The 14,133-nt window shown below is 38.0% G+C and overlaps 1 protein-coding gene across 1 annotated transcript; it reads left to right on the plus strand.

Annotated features, from left to right (window-relative positions):
* Positions 1-1,890: 1,890 nt before the first annotated feature.
* On the plus strand, positions 1,891-8,081 carry LOC127440854 (gastrula zinc finger protein XlCGF8.2DB-like). The gene is made up of 3 exons (XM_051697861.1): positions 1,891-2,008; positions 3,497-3,666; positions 3,939-8,081. Exons 2-3 carry the CDS (start codon positions 3,582-3,584, stop codon positions 4,862-4,864), a joined length of 1,011 nt encoding a protein of 336 aa, XP_051553821.1. The 5' UTR covers positions 1,891-2,008; positions 3,497-3,581; the 3' UTR covers positions 4,865-8,081.
* The last annotated feature ends 6,052 nt before the right edge of the window (positions 8,082-14,133 follow it).

A 14,133-nucleotide genomic window follows, 5' to 3' on the forward strand; every position in this document is an offset into this window, starting at 1 on the left:
AATTTTCATTGGCCTTTTCTGTTTTAAGCAAAGGTGTTTGGGGCTCTCAAGATCGAACCCCTAGTGTCACTACATCAACACAACTTCGAGTGAGTGACAGACAGGGAACCAAAGAGCTGGGAAGATGCCAAATACACTCACCGAACACTTAATTAGGAACACCTGTACACCTATTTATTCATGCAGTTATCTAATTAGACGATTATGTGGCAGCAGTGCAATGCATTAAATCATGCAGATATGGGTCAGGAGCTTTATTTAAAGAGAGAGTTCACCCAAAAATGAAAATTCTCTCATTTACTCACCCTCATGCCATCCCAGATGTGTATGACTTTCTTCTACAGAACACAAGTTAAGATTTTTAGAAGAATATTTCAGTTCTGTTGGTCCATGCAATGTAAGTGAGTGGGTGCCAACATTTTGACGCTCCAGAAAGCACATAAAGGCAGCATAAAAGTAATCCGTACAACACTAGTGTTGTAATCCATATCGGCAGAAGCGATATGATAGGTGTGGGTGAGAAACAGATCAATATTTAAGTCCTTTTTTTGCTTGAAATTGTTCTCCCTGCCCAGCAGGGGGCGATATGCATGAAGAATGTGAATCACCAAAAAGACAAGAAGAAGAGTGAAAGTGAAAGATAAAGTGGAAATTGACTGAGCAGGGAGGAGAATTTATAGTTAAAAAGGACTTAAATATTGATCTGTTTCTCACACATACCTATCATACAGCTTCTGAAGTCATTGATTTGACCACTGGAGTTATATGGATTACTTTTTGAACTGTTTCTCACCCACACCTACAGTTGACATTAGAAGTTTACATACACCTTAGCCAAATTTTTCACAATTCCTGACATTTAATCGTAGAAAACATAACCTGTCTTAAGTCAGTTAGGATCACTACTTTATTTTATTTTATTTATTATTTATTTATTTCTTTCATCACATTCCCAGTGGGTCAGAAGTTTACATACACTTTGTTATTATTTGGTAGCATTGCCTTTTAATTGTTTAACTTGGGTCAAACATTTTGGGTAGCCTTCCACAAGCTTCTCACAATAAGTTGCTGGAATTTTGGCCCATTCCTCCTGACAGAACTGGTGTAACTGAGTCAGGTTTGTAGGCCTCCTTGCTCGCACCCACTTTTTCAGTTCTCCCCACAAATTTTTTTTATCGGATTGAGGTCAGGGCTTTGTGATGGCCACTCCAATACCTTGACTTTGTTGTCCTTAAGCCATTTTGCCACAACTTAGGAGGTATGCTTGGGGTCATTGTCCATTTGGAAGACCCATTTGCAACCGAGCTTTAACTTCCTGGCTGATGCCTGGAGATGTTGCTTTAATATATCCACATAATTTTCCTTCCTCATGATGCCATCTATTTTGTGAAGTGGACCAGTTCCTCCTGCAGCAAAGCACCCCCACAGCATGATGCTGCCACCCCCGTGCTTCACGGTTGGGTTGGTGTTCTTCAGCTTGCAAGCCTCACTCTTTTTCTTCTAAACATAACGATGGTCATTATGGCCAAACAGTTCAATTTTTGTTTCATTAGACCAGAGGACATTTCTCCAAAAAGTAATATCTTTGTCCCCATGTGCACTTGCAAACTGTAGTCTGGCTTTTTTATGGTGGTTTTGGAGCAGCGGTTTCTTCCTTGCTGAGCAGTCTTTAAGGGTTTTTCAATATAGGACTCGTTTTACTGTGGATATAGTTACTTGCCTACCTGTTTCCTCCTAGCATCTTCACAAGGCCCTTTGCTGTTGTTCTGGGATTGATTTGCACTTTTCGCATCAAACTATGTTCATCTCTAGGAGACGGAATGTGTCTCCTTCCTGAGCGGTATGATGGCTGTGTGGTCCCATGGTGTTTTATACTTGCATGCTATTGTTTGTACAGATGAACGTGGTACCTTCAAGCATTTGGAAATTGCTCCCAAGGATGAACCAGACTTGTGGAGTTTTTTGATTTCTTTTGATTTTCCCATGATGTCAAGCAAAGAGTTTGAAGGTAGGCCTTAAAATACATCCACAGGTACACCTCCAATTCAGGACACTTCCTATCAGAAGTGAATTGTCTAATTGTCTAAAGGCTTGACATAATTATCTGGAATTTTCCAAGCTGCTTAAACTAACTTAGTGTATGTAAACTTCTGACCAACTGGAATTGTGATAAAGTAAATTAAATGTGAAACAATCTGTCAACAATACTCGTATCATGCAACAAAGAAGATGTCCTAAATGACTTGCCAAAACTATAGTTTGCTAAAGTTAAATCTTTGGAGTGGTTAGAAAATTAGTTTTAATGACGTCAACCTAAGTGTATGTAAACTTCTGACTTCAACTGTATCATATTGCTTCTGAAGACATTTATTTAACCCCTGGAGTCGTATGGATTACATTTATGCTGATTTATGTGATTTCTGGAGTAGTGATGGGTCGTTCATGAATGATTCGTTCATTTTGAACTAATCTTTTATGTGACTCAGAAGAACGAGTAGTCTCAGAGAGTGATTCGTTCATTTTGTGTTGGCCGTGCATGTGCATTGCACAGCCTCCGTTCGTTTGTTATGTGAAAACGCATAGGTGCTGTACAGGAAACAGAAATGATTAGTTCACCTCTCGAGTCTTCTGGTTCGAGTCGTTCATTCTTTTGTAACGTGACAGCTGTATACGCTATGCATTGCTCACACAGGAAACAGAAATGATTAGTTCACCTCTCGAGTCTTCTGGTCCAAGTCGTTTGTTCTTTTGTCATGTGACAGCCATATATCGCTATGCAGTGACAAAAGAATGAATGACTCTGACAAGAAGATTCCAGAGGTGAACTAATCTTTATGTTTCTCATAGTTTGTCCTTGGCTGCATTATCAGTTTTTCCTTATTTGGACTATAATCAAAGTTTGCGTAAGTAGACGTGTTGGGGGGGATTTGGCTATTGAAAATGTAACATTTTTATTTAATTCTGCTCAAATGAACTAAATGACTTGAATAAAGATTCGTTCATTTTGTTGAACGAGACTCAAAGATTCAAGTCAGTAAAATTATCCGATCTTCCCGTCACTATTCTGGAGCTTCTAAATTTTGGCACCCATTCTCTTGCATTGTATGGACCAGAAGAGCTGAGAATTTTTCTAAAAATATTCGTTTATGTTCAGGAGAAGAAATTAAGACATACACATCTAAGTTTTCATGAGGGTGAGTAAATGGTGAGAGAATTTTCATTTTTGGGTTAACTATTCCTTTAATGTTCACATAAACCATCAGAGTGGGTTAAAAAATATGATCTCAGTGATTTCGACCGTGGCATAATTGTTGGTGCCAGATGGGCTGGCTTGAATATTTCTGTAAATGCTGATCTCCTGGGATTTTCACACACAGCAGTCTCTAGAGTTGTGGTATCGGGACATCCCTACTTAAATCATTTTTACTGGAATCTATAAGAGAAAGAGGCTAGTAATTCAATTATAAATGCTGGAAATATTCCCATCATCCTACAGGTGAAGGAAGAAGAATAAAGTGGTGTGTAAAGAGGAACAACTCCAAGCAAACCACTGAAGCCCACTACATACTATTGGGGAAAAAATGATGTCTGTTAAAGAAGAGAGTGAAGACTTCAGTTATCCAGAGCCATGGATAATGACATATGAAGATACCGAGGAACAAAGAGGTTGGTGTCCATTCTTGATACTTTATAATGTCTGTTGAAGAACATTAAGGTAAAACTTCACACAGTTCACTAGATATGACAGCTGTAGTTAGAAAATCATAAAGCCGTAAAATTACAGTTAAATACCAGAATCTGCATGAGAATGACAGAAATAACCTTCACCATATCAAAGATAAAAATAGTAAGCCTTTGCTGCTTACTGCCATTTATGTAGGGTTTAATTGTATTTCTTGTTTTACATTTGTCTCAATTTACTATGTTTTATGTTTTAGATTTGATGGAGGTAAAAGAGGAGAGTCAAGATCTGAAGGACTTCGAGGAGATACATCAATGTGGTATATCTGATAACCTCAGAACTGTACAAAAATCCAGTTGTTCTCAGACTGAAAAGTATTTCTCACAGAAAAGAACTCAAACAACAAAAGACCAAAATGATTTTGCCTGCTCTGAGTGTGGAAAGAGTTTCACACACAAACAAAACCTTAACACTCACTTAAAACTTCACTCAGGAGAGAAGCTTGTCACCTGCCACCAATGTGGAAAGAGTTTCACAAAGAAACAATACCTTAGGTATCACATGAGAATTCACACTGGAGAGAAGTCTTTCATCTGCCAACAGTGTGGAAAGAGTTTCACACTGAAAGAAGGTCTTAAGAAGCACCTGATAATTCACACTGGAGAGAAGCCTTTCACATGCCCTCAATGTGGAAAGAGTTTCACACAAAAAGGAAGCCTTAATAGGCACCTGAGTCTTCACTCTGGACAGAAGCCTTTCACATGCCATCAGTGTGGTAAGAGATTCACACAAGAAGTAAACCTTAAAAGTCACATGAGGATTCATACTGGAGACAGGCCTTTCACATGTCTTCAGTGTGGAAAGAGTTTCATCCATGCAAGCCATCTCACAACTCATCTGCGGTTTCACTCTGGATTAAGGCCATTTAACTGTGATCAGTGTGGCAAAACATTTGTATTGGCATCATATCTAAAAGCACACCTTACAATTCATGCAAATGAGAAGACATACGTATGTTCTTGGTGTGGAAAGAGTTTCATTAGTCAAGGAAGCCTGAAAAGCCACGAGAGAGTGCATACTAGAGAGAAGCCACACCACTGCATATCATGTGGAAAGAGTTTCACCCGGTCAATTGGTTTACAGATGCATTTAGAAAAGCATTGTCCAAAGCTGTCAAAGTGAGCATAGTTTATCTTTAAGGTCATCACTTATTAAATGCAGCACAACACTGTTTTAATGTAACATCTTGACAGCCTGATAATGGTTGTGGTTAGAAATAAAAAAATAAATAAATAAATAAAAAGTATAATAAATGACATGTATAACAATTGCCTGCCTGATTTGATTGAATTGAACTTTAGCACTGGAGCAGATGCAGCTCACTGAACAAGTGGGAGGACAGACGTGTGAAAGTGTAGGTGCATAGATTTTACTGATTGGTTAGCTATCCGATTATGAAAAGACCAAGTAAAATGAATTTGAGACAGATATGAATTGGATCCTAGCTGTAGAGGTGGTATCAAGTCATTTTTATTTTTATAGCGCCTTTCACAACACACATAGTTTCAAAGCAGCTTTACAGAAGGTCATGCATTATCAGAAAATGAAACTGTAATATCTATAATGTCTCAGAGTCATCCTTGTGTAGTTTGATAAAATACAGTTGTGAATTATGTTTAAAAATAAGTAATTTTTATTATGCGAAATTTAACAGGTAGCCAATGTAACGACGATAAAATGAGGCTAATATGATCATATTTCTTGGTTCTAATCAGCACTCTGGCTGCTGCATTTTGAACCAATTGAAGTTTTTTTATTGATCTTGCTGGACATCCTCCCAGTAATGCATTACAATAATCTAGTCTTGAGGTCATGAGCGCATGAATTAATTTTTCGGCATCAGCAACAGAGAGCATGTGTCGTAATTTAGCAATATTTCTTAGGTGGAAGAATGCTGTTCTACAAACATTGGTAATTTGATTTTCAAAGGACAGACTGGTATCAAATATAACACCTAAGTTCTTCGCTGTTGAAGACGATGTAACAGTACATCCATCGAGAGTCAAATGATATTTTAGCGGCTTGTTTTTAGAGGTTTTTGGTCCAATAATTAGTACCTCATCAGGTTTTGAAGAAATATAAAGTTGGGTATCGTCGGCATAACAGTGGACACTTATTTTACGATTCCTGATAATATATCCCATGGGAAGCATATACAAGGAGAAAAGCATAGTCCCTAAAACTGATCCCTGTGGCACTCCATACTTTTGTTTGGTTTGATAATTCCTCATTTACATAGACAAAGTGGTAGTGGTCTGCTAAATAGGACCTAAACCATGCTAATGCAACTCCACAAATACCAACATAATTCTAACAAAAGCCTATTCAAGAGAATGTCGTGACCTATCATGTCGAATGCAGCACTAAGATCTAAAAGCACTAGAAGAGAAATGCAGCCATGATCAGATGATAAGAGCAAGTCATTTGTAACTCTGATAGGTGCAGTCTCTGTCACTGTCATGGGGCCTAAATCCTGACTGAAATTGTTCATATATATATACTATTTCTCTGTAGAAACGAACATATTTGGGAGGATACTATCTTTTCTAGTATTTTCGACATAAACGGGATATTTGAAATCGGTCTGTAATTAGCCAGTTCTCCAGGATTAAATTGTGGCTTCTTAATAAGCGGTTGATAACTGCCATTTTAAAGTTTCTTGGGACATGTCCTAAGAATAGCGAGGAGTTAATAATATTAAGAAGAGGTTCTGAGATTACAGGGAATACCTCTTTTAAGAGCTTGGTTGGTATTGGATCTAACATACATGTTGTGGCATTTTAATGTTTTGATAAGTTCTGTTAGCTGTTCATGACCTATGATGGAAGGATTGAAGTTGCATGTGAGGAAAATTATGAGACACTGTTTTCTGAGGTACTGTGACAGACGATTGCATAATTCTAATTTTATTTATGATTATTTCAATTTTATCAGTAAAGAAATTCATGAAGTCATTTCTTGTGTGCCGCGACAGAATATTTGGTTCTTTTGAGGCTTTATTCCTAACCAATTTAGCCACAGTACTGAATAAACACCTAGGATTGTTGTGGTTATTTTCTATGAGTTTGCTAAAATATGTCTGTAGCTACAGACACTATCCTTCCATGCACCGTGAAATGCCTCTGATTTTGTATTCTTCCACTTGCGCTCCATTTTCCGAGCTGCTCTCTTGAGGGCATGAGTGTGATCATTGTACCATGGTGCATGGACTTTTTTATTTAATTTTCTTTCATCGAAGGGTGGCGACACTATCAAGAGTGCTAGAGAAGACTGTATTTATATTTTCTGTTATTTCATCAAGTTCTTCTAGGCTTTGGGGTTTACTGAGTGTATGAGATAGATCTGGAAGATTATTAGTGAAACTATCTTTAGTGGTCGAAAGAATAGATCTACCTGAACGATAGCGTGGTGTAGATTGAGTAACATTAGCTGATCGCAGCATACAAGAGACTAGGTAATGATCCGAGATGTCATTGCTCTGCGGCAGAATTTCTATAGTATCAAAATCAACTCCATTGGACAGAATTAAATCTAGCGTATGATTATGGCGATGAGTTCGTCCTGTTACATTTTTTCTGACTCCAAGAGAGTTGAGAATATCAAAAAATCCTAATCCCAATGTGTCATTTTCATTATCTATGTAAATGTTGAAGTCACCAACAATTAAAGCTCTATCTACAGTAACTACAAGATCTGATAAAAAATTTGCAAATTCACCAAGGAAATCAGAATAAGGCCCGGGTGATCTATACTGTAGCAAGGGTAAAAGACAACAGAGTTTTTTTATTTATATCTGACGGTGTCACATTAAGCATTATTAGTTCAAAAGACTTAAATTTATATCCTGTCCTCTGAGTAACACCAAAAACTTCACTGTAAATTGTAGCAACACCTCCTCGACCCTTCAGACGAGGCTCATGTTTATAACAATAACCTGGGGGAGTAGATTCATTTAAACTAATATATTCATCTGGTTTAAGCCAGGTTTCAGTCAAACAGAGCGCATCCAAATTATGATCTATAATAATTTAATTTACAATTAGTGCTTTGGTAGAAAGAGATCTAATGTTTAGTAGCCCTATCTTTATAAGATGGTTATGTTTAATGTTTTAGTTTTGTTCAAGTTTGACCTTAATAAAAAAATGTCTAAATGATTTAGTGAGAGTTTTGTATTTGGTAGTTTGGGGAACAGACACAGTCTCTGTGTGATATCTAGGTGATACAGTGTCTATGTGTTGTAGTTTATGTGACCTGTGTGACGTTTCAAGGCAGCTAGCAGACGTTCGGATTAACCAGTTTTCATTTTATATTGTGAAGCAGTTTGTGCTAAGTTGTTAAAAGGTGCAATATAAATAAAGTTATTATTATTTTAAGTGTAAGTGCATCTGGCTGTTCAAGTCACAAATCTAAACTTTACTCCTCCCAAACATCATTACATCAACATATGGAAAATGTGGCATGTAACAGCTACAAAGCTACAATCTAAAGAGGGGACTGTAACACCCTTTCCCCCAAAAAGACCAGTTTAAAAACAAAAAAATTCAGTGTTTCTCAATCCTTTCCTGGAGTACCACCAACATTACACACTTTGCATGTCTCTTTTAAAACACCTGATTCTACTGATGATTAGCTAATTATTAGAGTCCTCAATGATCTGAATTGAGTGTCACATAAAGGAGGCATCCAAAATGTGTAGTGTTAGGGTGCTTTCACACTTGGTTCAATTGCTTGGACTGACCCCCAGTTCGTTTCCTGCAGTCTCTGTTGGTCTCTGTTCGCATATTTTTTGGGTCCGAACTGCAGTCTGATTGCGTCATCAACATGAGCCAGCTGTTTACCACTGTAACTAGGTAACAAGTGAAGAAGACATCAGCTTTGCTGTGTTCTAAAAATATTCATCTCTTTGGATTTACCACCAAAAATTTACATGGACAAAAGTACAATTGTTTTTTATGCCACGGATGCACTAAATGTGAAATGATGTGATGAATGTTAGCAGCAAGCCCGTGGATGCATTGCAAGAAGGGATGTCCCGACTCCTGATAATTTTTTTTTTTTTAGAATGAGTACCGATACTTCATTTTTTGTACTCACCGATACCTATTATATATTTTATTATGTTGAACTCCATATCAACAGTTTATTCAATTTTATCATCAAAATGGTGTTTAATAAATAAATTAATTAAAACTTTAATCAAATGAAAATATAATTCCTTTTTAACATAACGTATTTTTTTTTTTTTTTTATCAAATGAACTGCTTATATACAGAACCACACAGCACAATCCAAAATACAACACTGGAAGTTTTTTTTTTTTTTTGTCAAATAAAGTGCTGCATAATAGAGCATCACATATGTTAGATACTGCTTAAGTATAATACAATTACTTAGGGTTGCAGCGGTATACCAGTTTCAAGGTATACCACGGTATGAAAATTGATGGTTATCATGTACACTACCGGTCAAAAGTTTTGAAACACACTCATTCTTTATTATAATTTTTTTTCTTCACATTTTAGAATAATAGTAAAAGTCATCAAAACTATGGAATAACATAAATGGAACTATGGGAATTATGTTGTGACTAAACAAAATCCAAAATAAATCAAAACTGTGTTATATTTTAGCATCTTCAAAGTAGTCACCCTTTGCCTAGAATTTGCAGAAATGTACTCTTGACATTTTCTCAACCAACTTCTTGAGGAATCACCCTGGGATGCTTTTTAAACAGTATTGAAGGAGTTCCCATCTATGTTGGGCACTTATTGGCTGCTTTTCTTTATTATTTGGTCCGAGTCATCAATTTAAAAAAAAATAATAATAATTTATTACATTTTAATTTTATAATGAAATAAATGAATATGGTGGCACAATTATATTTTTGTCTACAAAACTAATTTCAAACATTTAAGCATACGCCTTCAGATCAAAAGATTTTTAAGATCATGAGAAACATTTCAGTCAAGTATTACAAAAGTTTTGACTGGTAGTGTACATTTGCTTATCTACGGTATTGAGGGGAAAAAAATGCAACCGGACGGAGAATCTCACCTGCGCGTGCGCATCTCCTGGCTTTCCTCCTCGTCTGCCTGTCAGAGAGAAGCGAGGCGAGAGGGTCTGACTTAAGTGAGTGTGTGTGTGAGTTAAAGCAGTGTTTCTCAACTGGTGGGTCACAGGTCTATTTGGACTGGGTCACAGACAGCAGGGAAAGAACAATGGTTTTCCCATTGAATATATTTCGGCGGCCGCCCAAGTGATAGCCTATTTAGGACTGCCGAGGAAGATTTAATGATAATCTCACAATCAGCTAAAGGCTTCTCATCTGCACTTTTGCACGAGTGTAACAGAACCAGCTCGCGCTAAAGGTCTACTCTGTTCTCTGACACGTGTGCAACAACCGGGCTTCCCTCGATATTGCGGAGGGCAGACCTCAAAACTGATGTGACCAATTTCAATTCTAGTGAGACTTTTCTAGTTTAAAGCGTTACGGAGGAAGTCAAGTCGAACCTCTCAAACAGTAGGCAGCCCTGACATGCCAAACGGCACTGAGGAAAAGAGCAACACTGTGCTATGCGCTAATTTTTTTATACAAAATTGTTTCACGATTTTACATGAGTAAAAGTAACTGTTATATTTTGACAAAATGTTATAGTTTCATATGAAATAATCTAAAGGTAGAATCTATTAGACTTCATTTTATATCAACAGTGGCAGTTGTAGTTAAAGTTTCAAGACGTGTTTCAGCAAGTATTTATTTTTTCATAAATACTATAATTTGTTATTATTATTACTATTATTTAAGACTAGCTACACTGACCTAACCATTGTAATGAGGAGCCTTTCCTCCTGTGTAATATGTATGTTCTGTTTGAATTATGTTTGACATTAGGAAACAAACGGGATAATAATGGGCTCATGTAAGAAAATAAGTCAATTTTTAAAAGGGGGGAGAGAAAACTTCCTGTCGCTTTTGTTGTTGACGTCAACAACAAAAATAATGTCACTTGATGCATGTCCTTGTACTTGAAAACCATGAAGAAAACTATGCAACATAAAAGGAAATGCGACCCAGGATACATTAAATACAGGTTACATTTTTACTATGGTGGGTCGCCAGTTGATTTCCAATGTAAAATCTGGATCCTGAAGCAAAACCAGTTGAGAACCACTGAGTTAAAGGTACAGACAGCAGCAGTCTGGCTGCGCTGTCGCGCACCTACAGTATATGTTAATTATTAATAATCATAGGACATTACTTTAAAAGCTCACACAGCTGATGTTATTTTTCATTTAGTAGTTAATTTAACATGCTATGCTAACATGTAAACTAACATGCTTTAGTTATATAACATGTCATAGTTACATGCTGTTTTTTTTATCGTGTTTATAATTCGGTTTATTATTATAATTCTGTTAGCTTTCTTATTTATTCTATTTTATTTTTATTTATTTTCTAAAGGGAGACTTTTTTTTATACATCAATTTAAAAAAAATGTTTCAAGTTTCAGTTATAATAAAGTGTTTGTTCAACCACAAAAAAAAAAAAAAAAAAAATAAAAATAAAAAAAACTTCAGTTTTCACTCCTTTAAGGGTCATTGTAACTGATAATTATAATTGTGTAATACCGTATACTGTGATACCGTAAAACCGTGATATTTTCTGAGACGGTTATCGTACCGTGAAAATCTCACATCGTTGCAACCCTACAATTACTACAGATTTATTATTATTATTATTATTACTAGTAGTAGTTGTAGTATTACAGTAAATATTACATAACTTTACAGTAGTGATATATTTCTGTCATACTTTTTTCCTATACATTTATTTTGAAGTGTTTCTGTGTTGTTTTGACCAAGGAGCTCAGATCTTATGATGGCAGCTTCTCACTCTGGAAAAGCTGGTTGCTACGTGACACAAAGTGATTATTAAACTGCAAAAGGCTATAATTTAATTAAATGTACTTTGTATGTGCCTCGTGCTACAATGTGAATTTGTACTCATCTGCTACAAACAGAGCATGCGATGCTCATGATAGGGTTTTCCCTGTATGAGCCAATGAGGAGCCTTAAAAGGTATGAGCAGCTGGCGTCAGCACAACACTGTCTCCACACATTCACAAGTGCTCACAATGTGCCCTCCAAGCTTGATGTGAAACTCCGGGCTCTGGGCTTAAACAGCTCGCTGTGCAGCTGGATCCTGGACTTCCTGTCAAGCAGACGCCAGGTGGTTAGAATGGGCAGCAACATCTCCTCATCACTGACCCTCAACACTGGAGCCCCGCAGGGTTGTGTTCTCAGCCCACTCCTGTATTCCCTGTACACACATGACTGTGTGGCAACACACAGCTCCAATGCCATCATTAAGTTTGCTGATGTTATGACAGTGGTAGGTCTGATTAATGATGAAACAGCCTACAGAGAGGAGGTGCACACTCTGACACGCTGGTGTCAAGAGCACAACTTCTCCCTCAACGTCAGTAAGACCAAAGAGCTTGTGGTGGACTTAAGGAGAAAAGACAGAGAACACAGCCCCATTACCATCAATGGCGCACCAGTGGAGAGAGTCAGCAGCTTCAAGTTCCTGGGTGTCCACATCATTGAGGAACTCACATGGTTTGTCCACTCTGAGGCCGTTGTGAAGAAGGCTCACCAGCGCCTCTTCTTCCTGAGATGGCTGAGGACGTTTGGAATGAACCGCCACATCCTCACACGGTTCTACACCAGCACTGTAGAGATTATCCTGACTGGCTGCATCACCGCCTGGTATGGCAACAGCACCACCCTCAACCGCAAAGCCCTGCAAAGGGTGGTGCAAACTGCCAGACACATCATCCGAGGTGAGCTTCCCTCCCTCCAGGATATCTATACCAGGCGGTGTGTGAAAAAAGTTCGGAGGATCATCAGAGACTCCAGCCACCCGAGCCATGGGCTGCTCTCACTGCTACCATCAGGCAGGTGGTATCGCTGCATCAGAAACCGCACCAGCTGACTTCATGACAGCTTCTTCCCCCAAGCAATCAGACTTTTGAACACTTGATCGCTCACGATACATACAGTTGTGCTGAAAAGTTTACATACCCTTGGAGAATTGGTAATATATGTACCATTTTTAAAGAAAACATGAGTGAGCAGGCAAAACACATTTCTTTTATTTCTTATGGGATTCATATAAAATTGTAGGTTATAACAGAATAGCACAATCATAAAACAAAACATGGCAACAAAGAAAAAAAATGACCCCTGTTCAAAAGTCTGCATACCATTAGTTCTTAATACTGTGTATTGCCCCCTTTAGCATCAATGACAGTGTGCAGTCTTTTGTAATAGTTGTCTATGAGGCCCCAAATTCTTGCAGGTGGTATAGCTGCCCATTCGTCTTGGCAAAATGCCTCCAGGTCATGCAAAGTCTTTGGTCGTCTTGCATGAACCGCACGTTTGAGATCTCCTTAGAGTGGCTCGACGATATTAAGGTCAGTAGACTGTGATGGCCACTCCAGAACCTTCACCTTTTTCTGCTGTAACCACTGGAGGGTCAACTTGGCCTTGTGCTTAGGGTCATTGTCATGCTGGAAAGTCTAAGAGCGTCCCATGCGCAGCTTTCGTGCAGAAGAATGCAAATTGTGTGCCAGTATTTTCTGTTAACATGCTGCATTCATATTGCCATCAATTTTCACAAGATTCCCCATGCCTTTAGAGCTCACACACCCCCAAAACATCAGTGAGCCACCACCATGCTTCACAGTGGGGATGGTATTCTTTTCACTATAGGCCTTGTTGACCCCTCTCCAAACATAGCGCTTATGGTTGTGACCATAAAGCTCTATTTTGGTCTCATCGCTCCAAATTACAATGTGCCAGAAGCTGTGAGGCGTATCAAGGTGTTGTCGGGCATATTGTAACTGGGCTTTTTTGTGGCATTGGCGCAGTAAAGGCTTCTTTCTGGCAGCTCGACCATGCAGCTCATTTGTGTTCAAGTATCGTCGTATTGTGCTCCTTGAAACAACTACACCATCTTTTTCCAGAGCAGCCTGTATTTTCCTGAGGTTACCTGTGGGTTTTTCTTTGTATCCCAAACAATTCTTCTGGCAGTTGTGGCTGAAATCTTTCTTGGTCTACCTGACCTTGGCTTGGTATCAAGAAATCCCAGAATTTTCCACTTCTTAATAAGTGATTGAACAGTACTGACTGGCATTTTCAAGGCTTTGGATATCTTTTTATATCCTTTTCCATCTTAATAAAGTTCCATTACCTTGTTACACAGGTCTTTTGACAGTTCTTTTCTGCTCCCCATGGCTCAGTATTTAGCCTGCTCAGTGCATCCATGTGAGAGCTAACAAACTCATTGACTATTTATACACAGGCACTAATTGCAATTTAAAAAGCCA

The sequence above is a fragment of the Myxocyprinus asiaticus genome, chromosome 5 (assembly GCF_019703515.2).
Source record: "Myxocyprinus asiaticus isolate MX2 ecotype Aquarium Trade chromosome 5, UBuf_Myxa_2, whole genome shotgun sequence".
NCBI lineage: Eukaryota > Metazoa > Chordata > Actinopteri > Cypriniformes > Catostomidae > Myxocyprinus > Myxocyprinus asiaticus.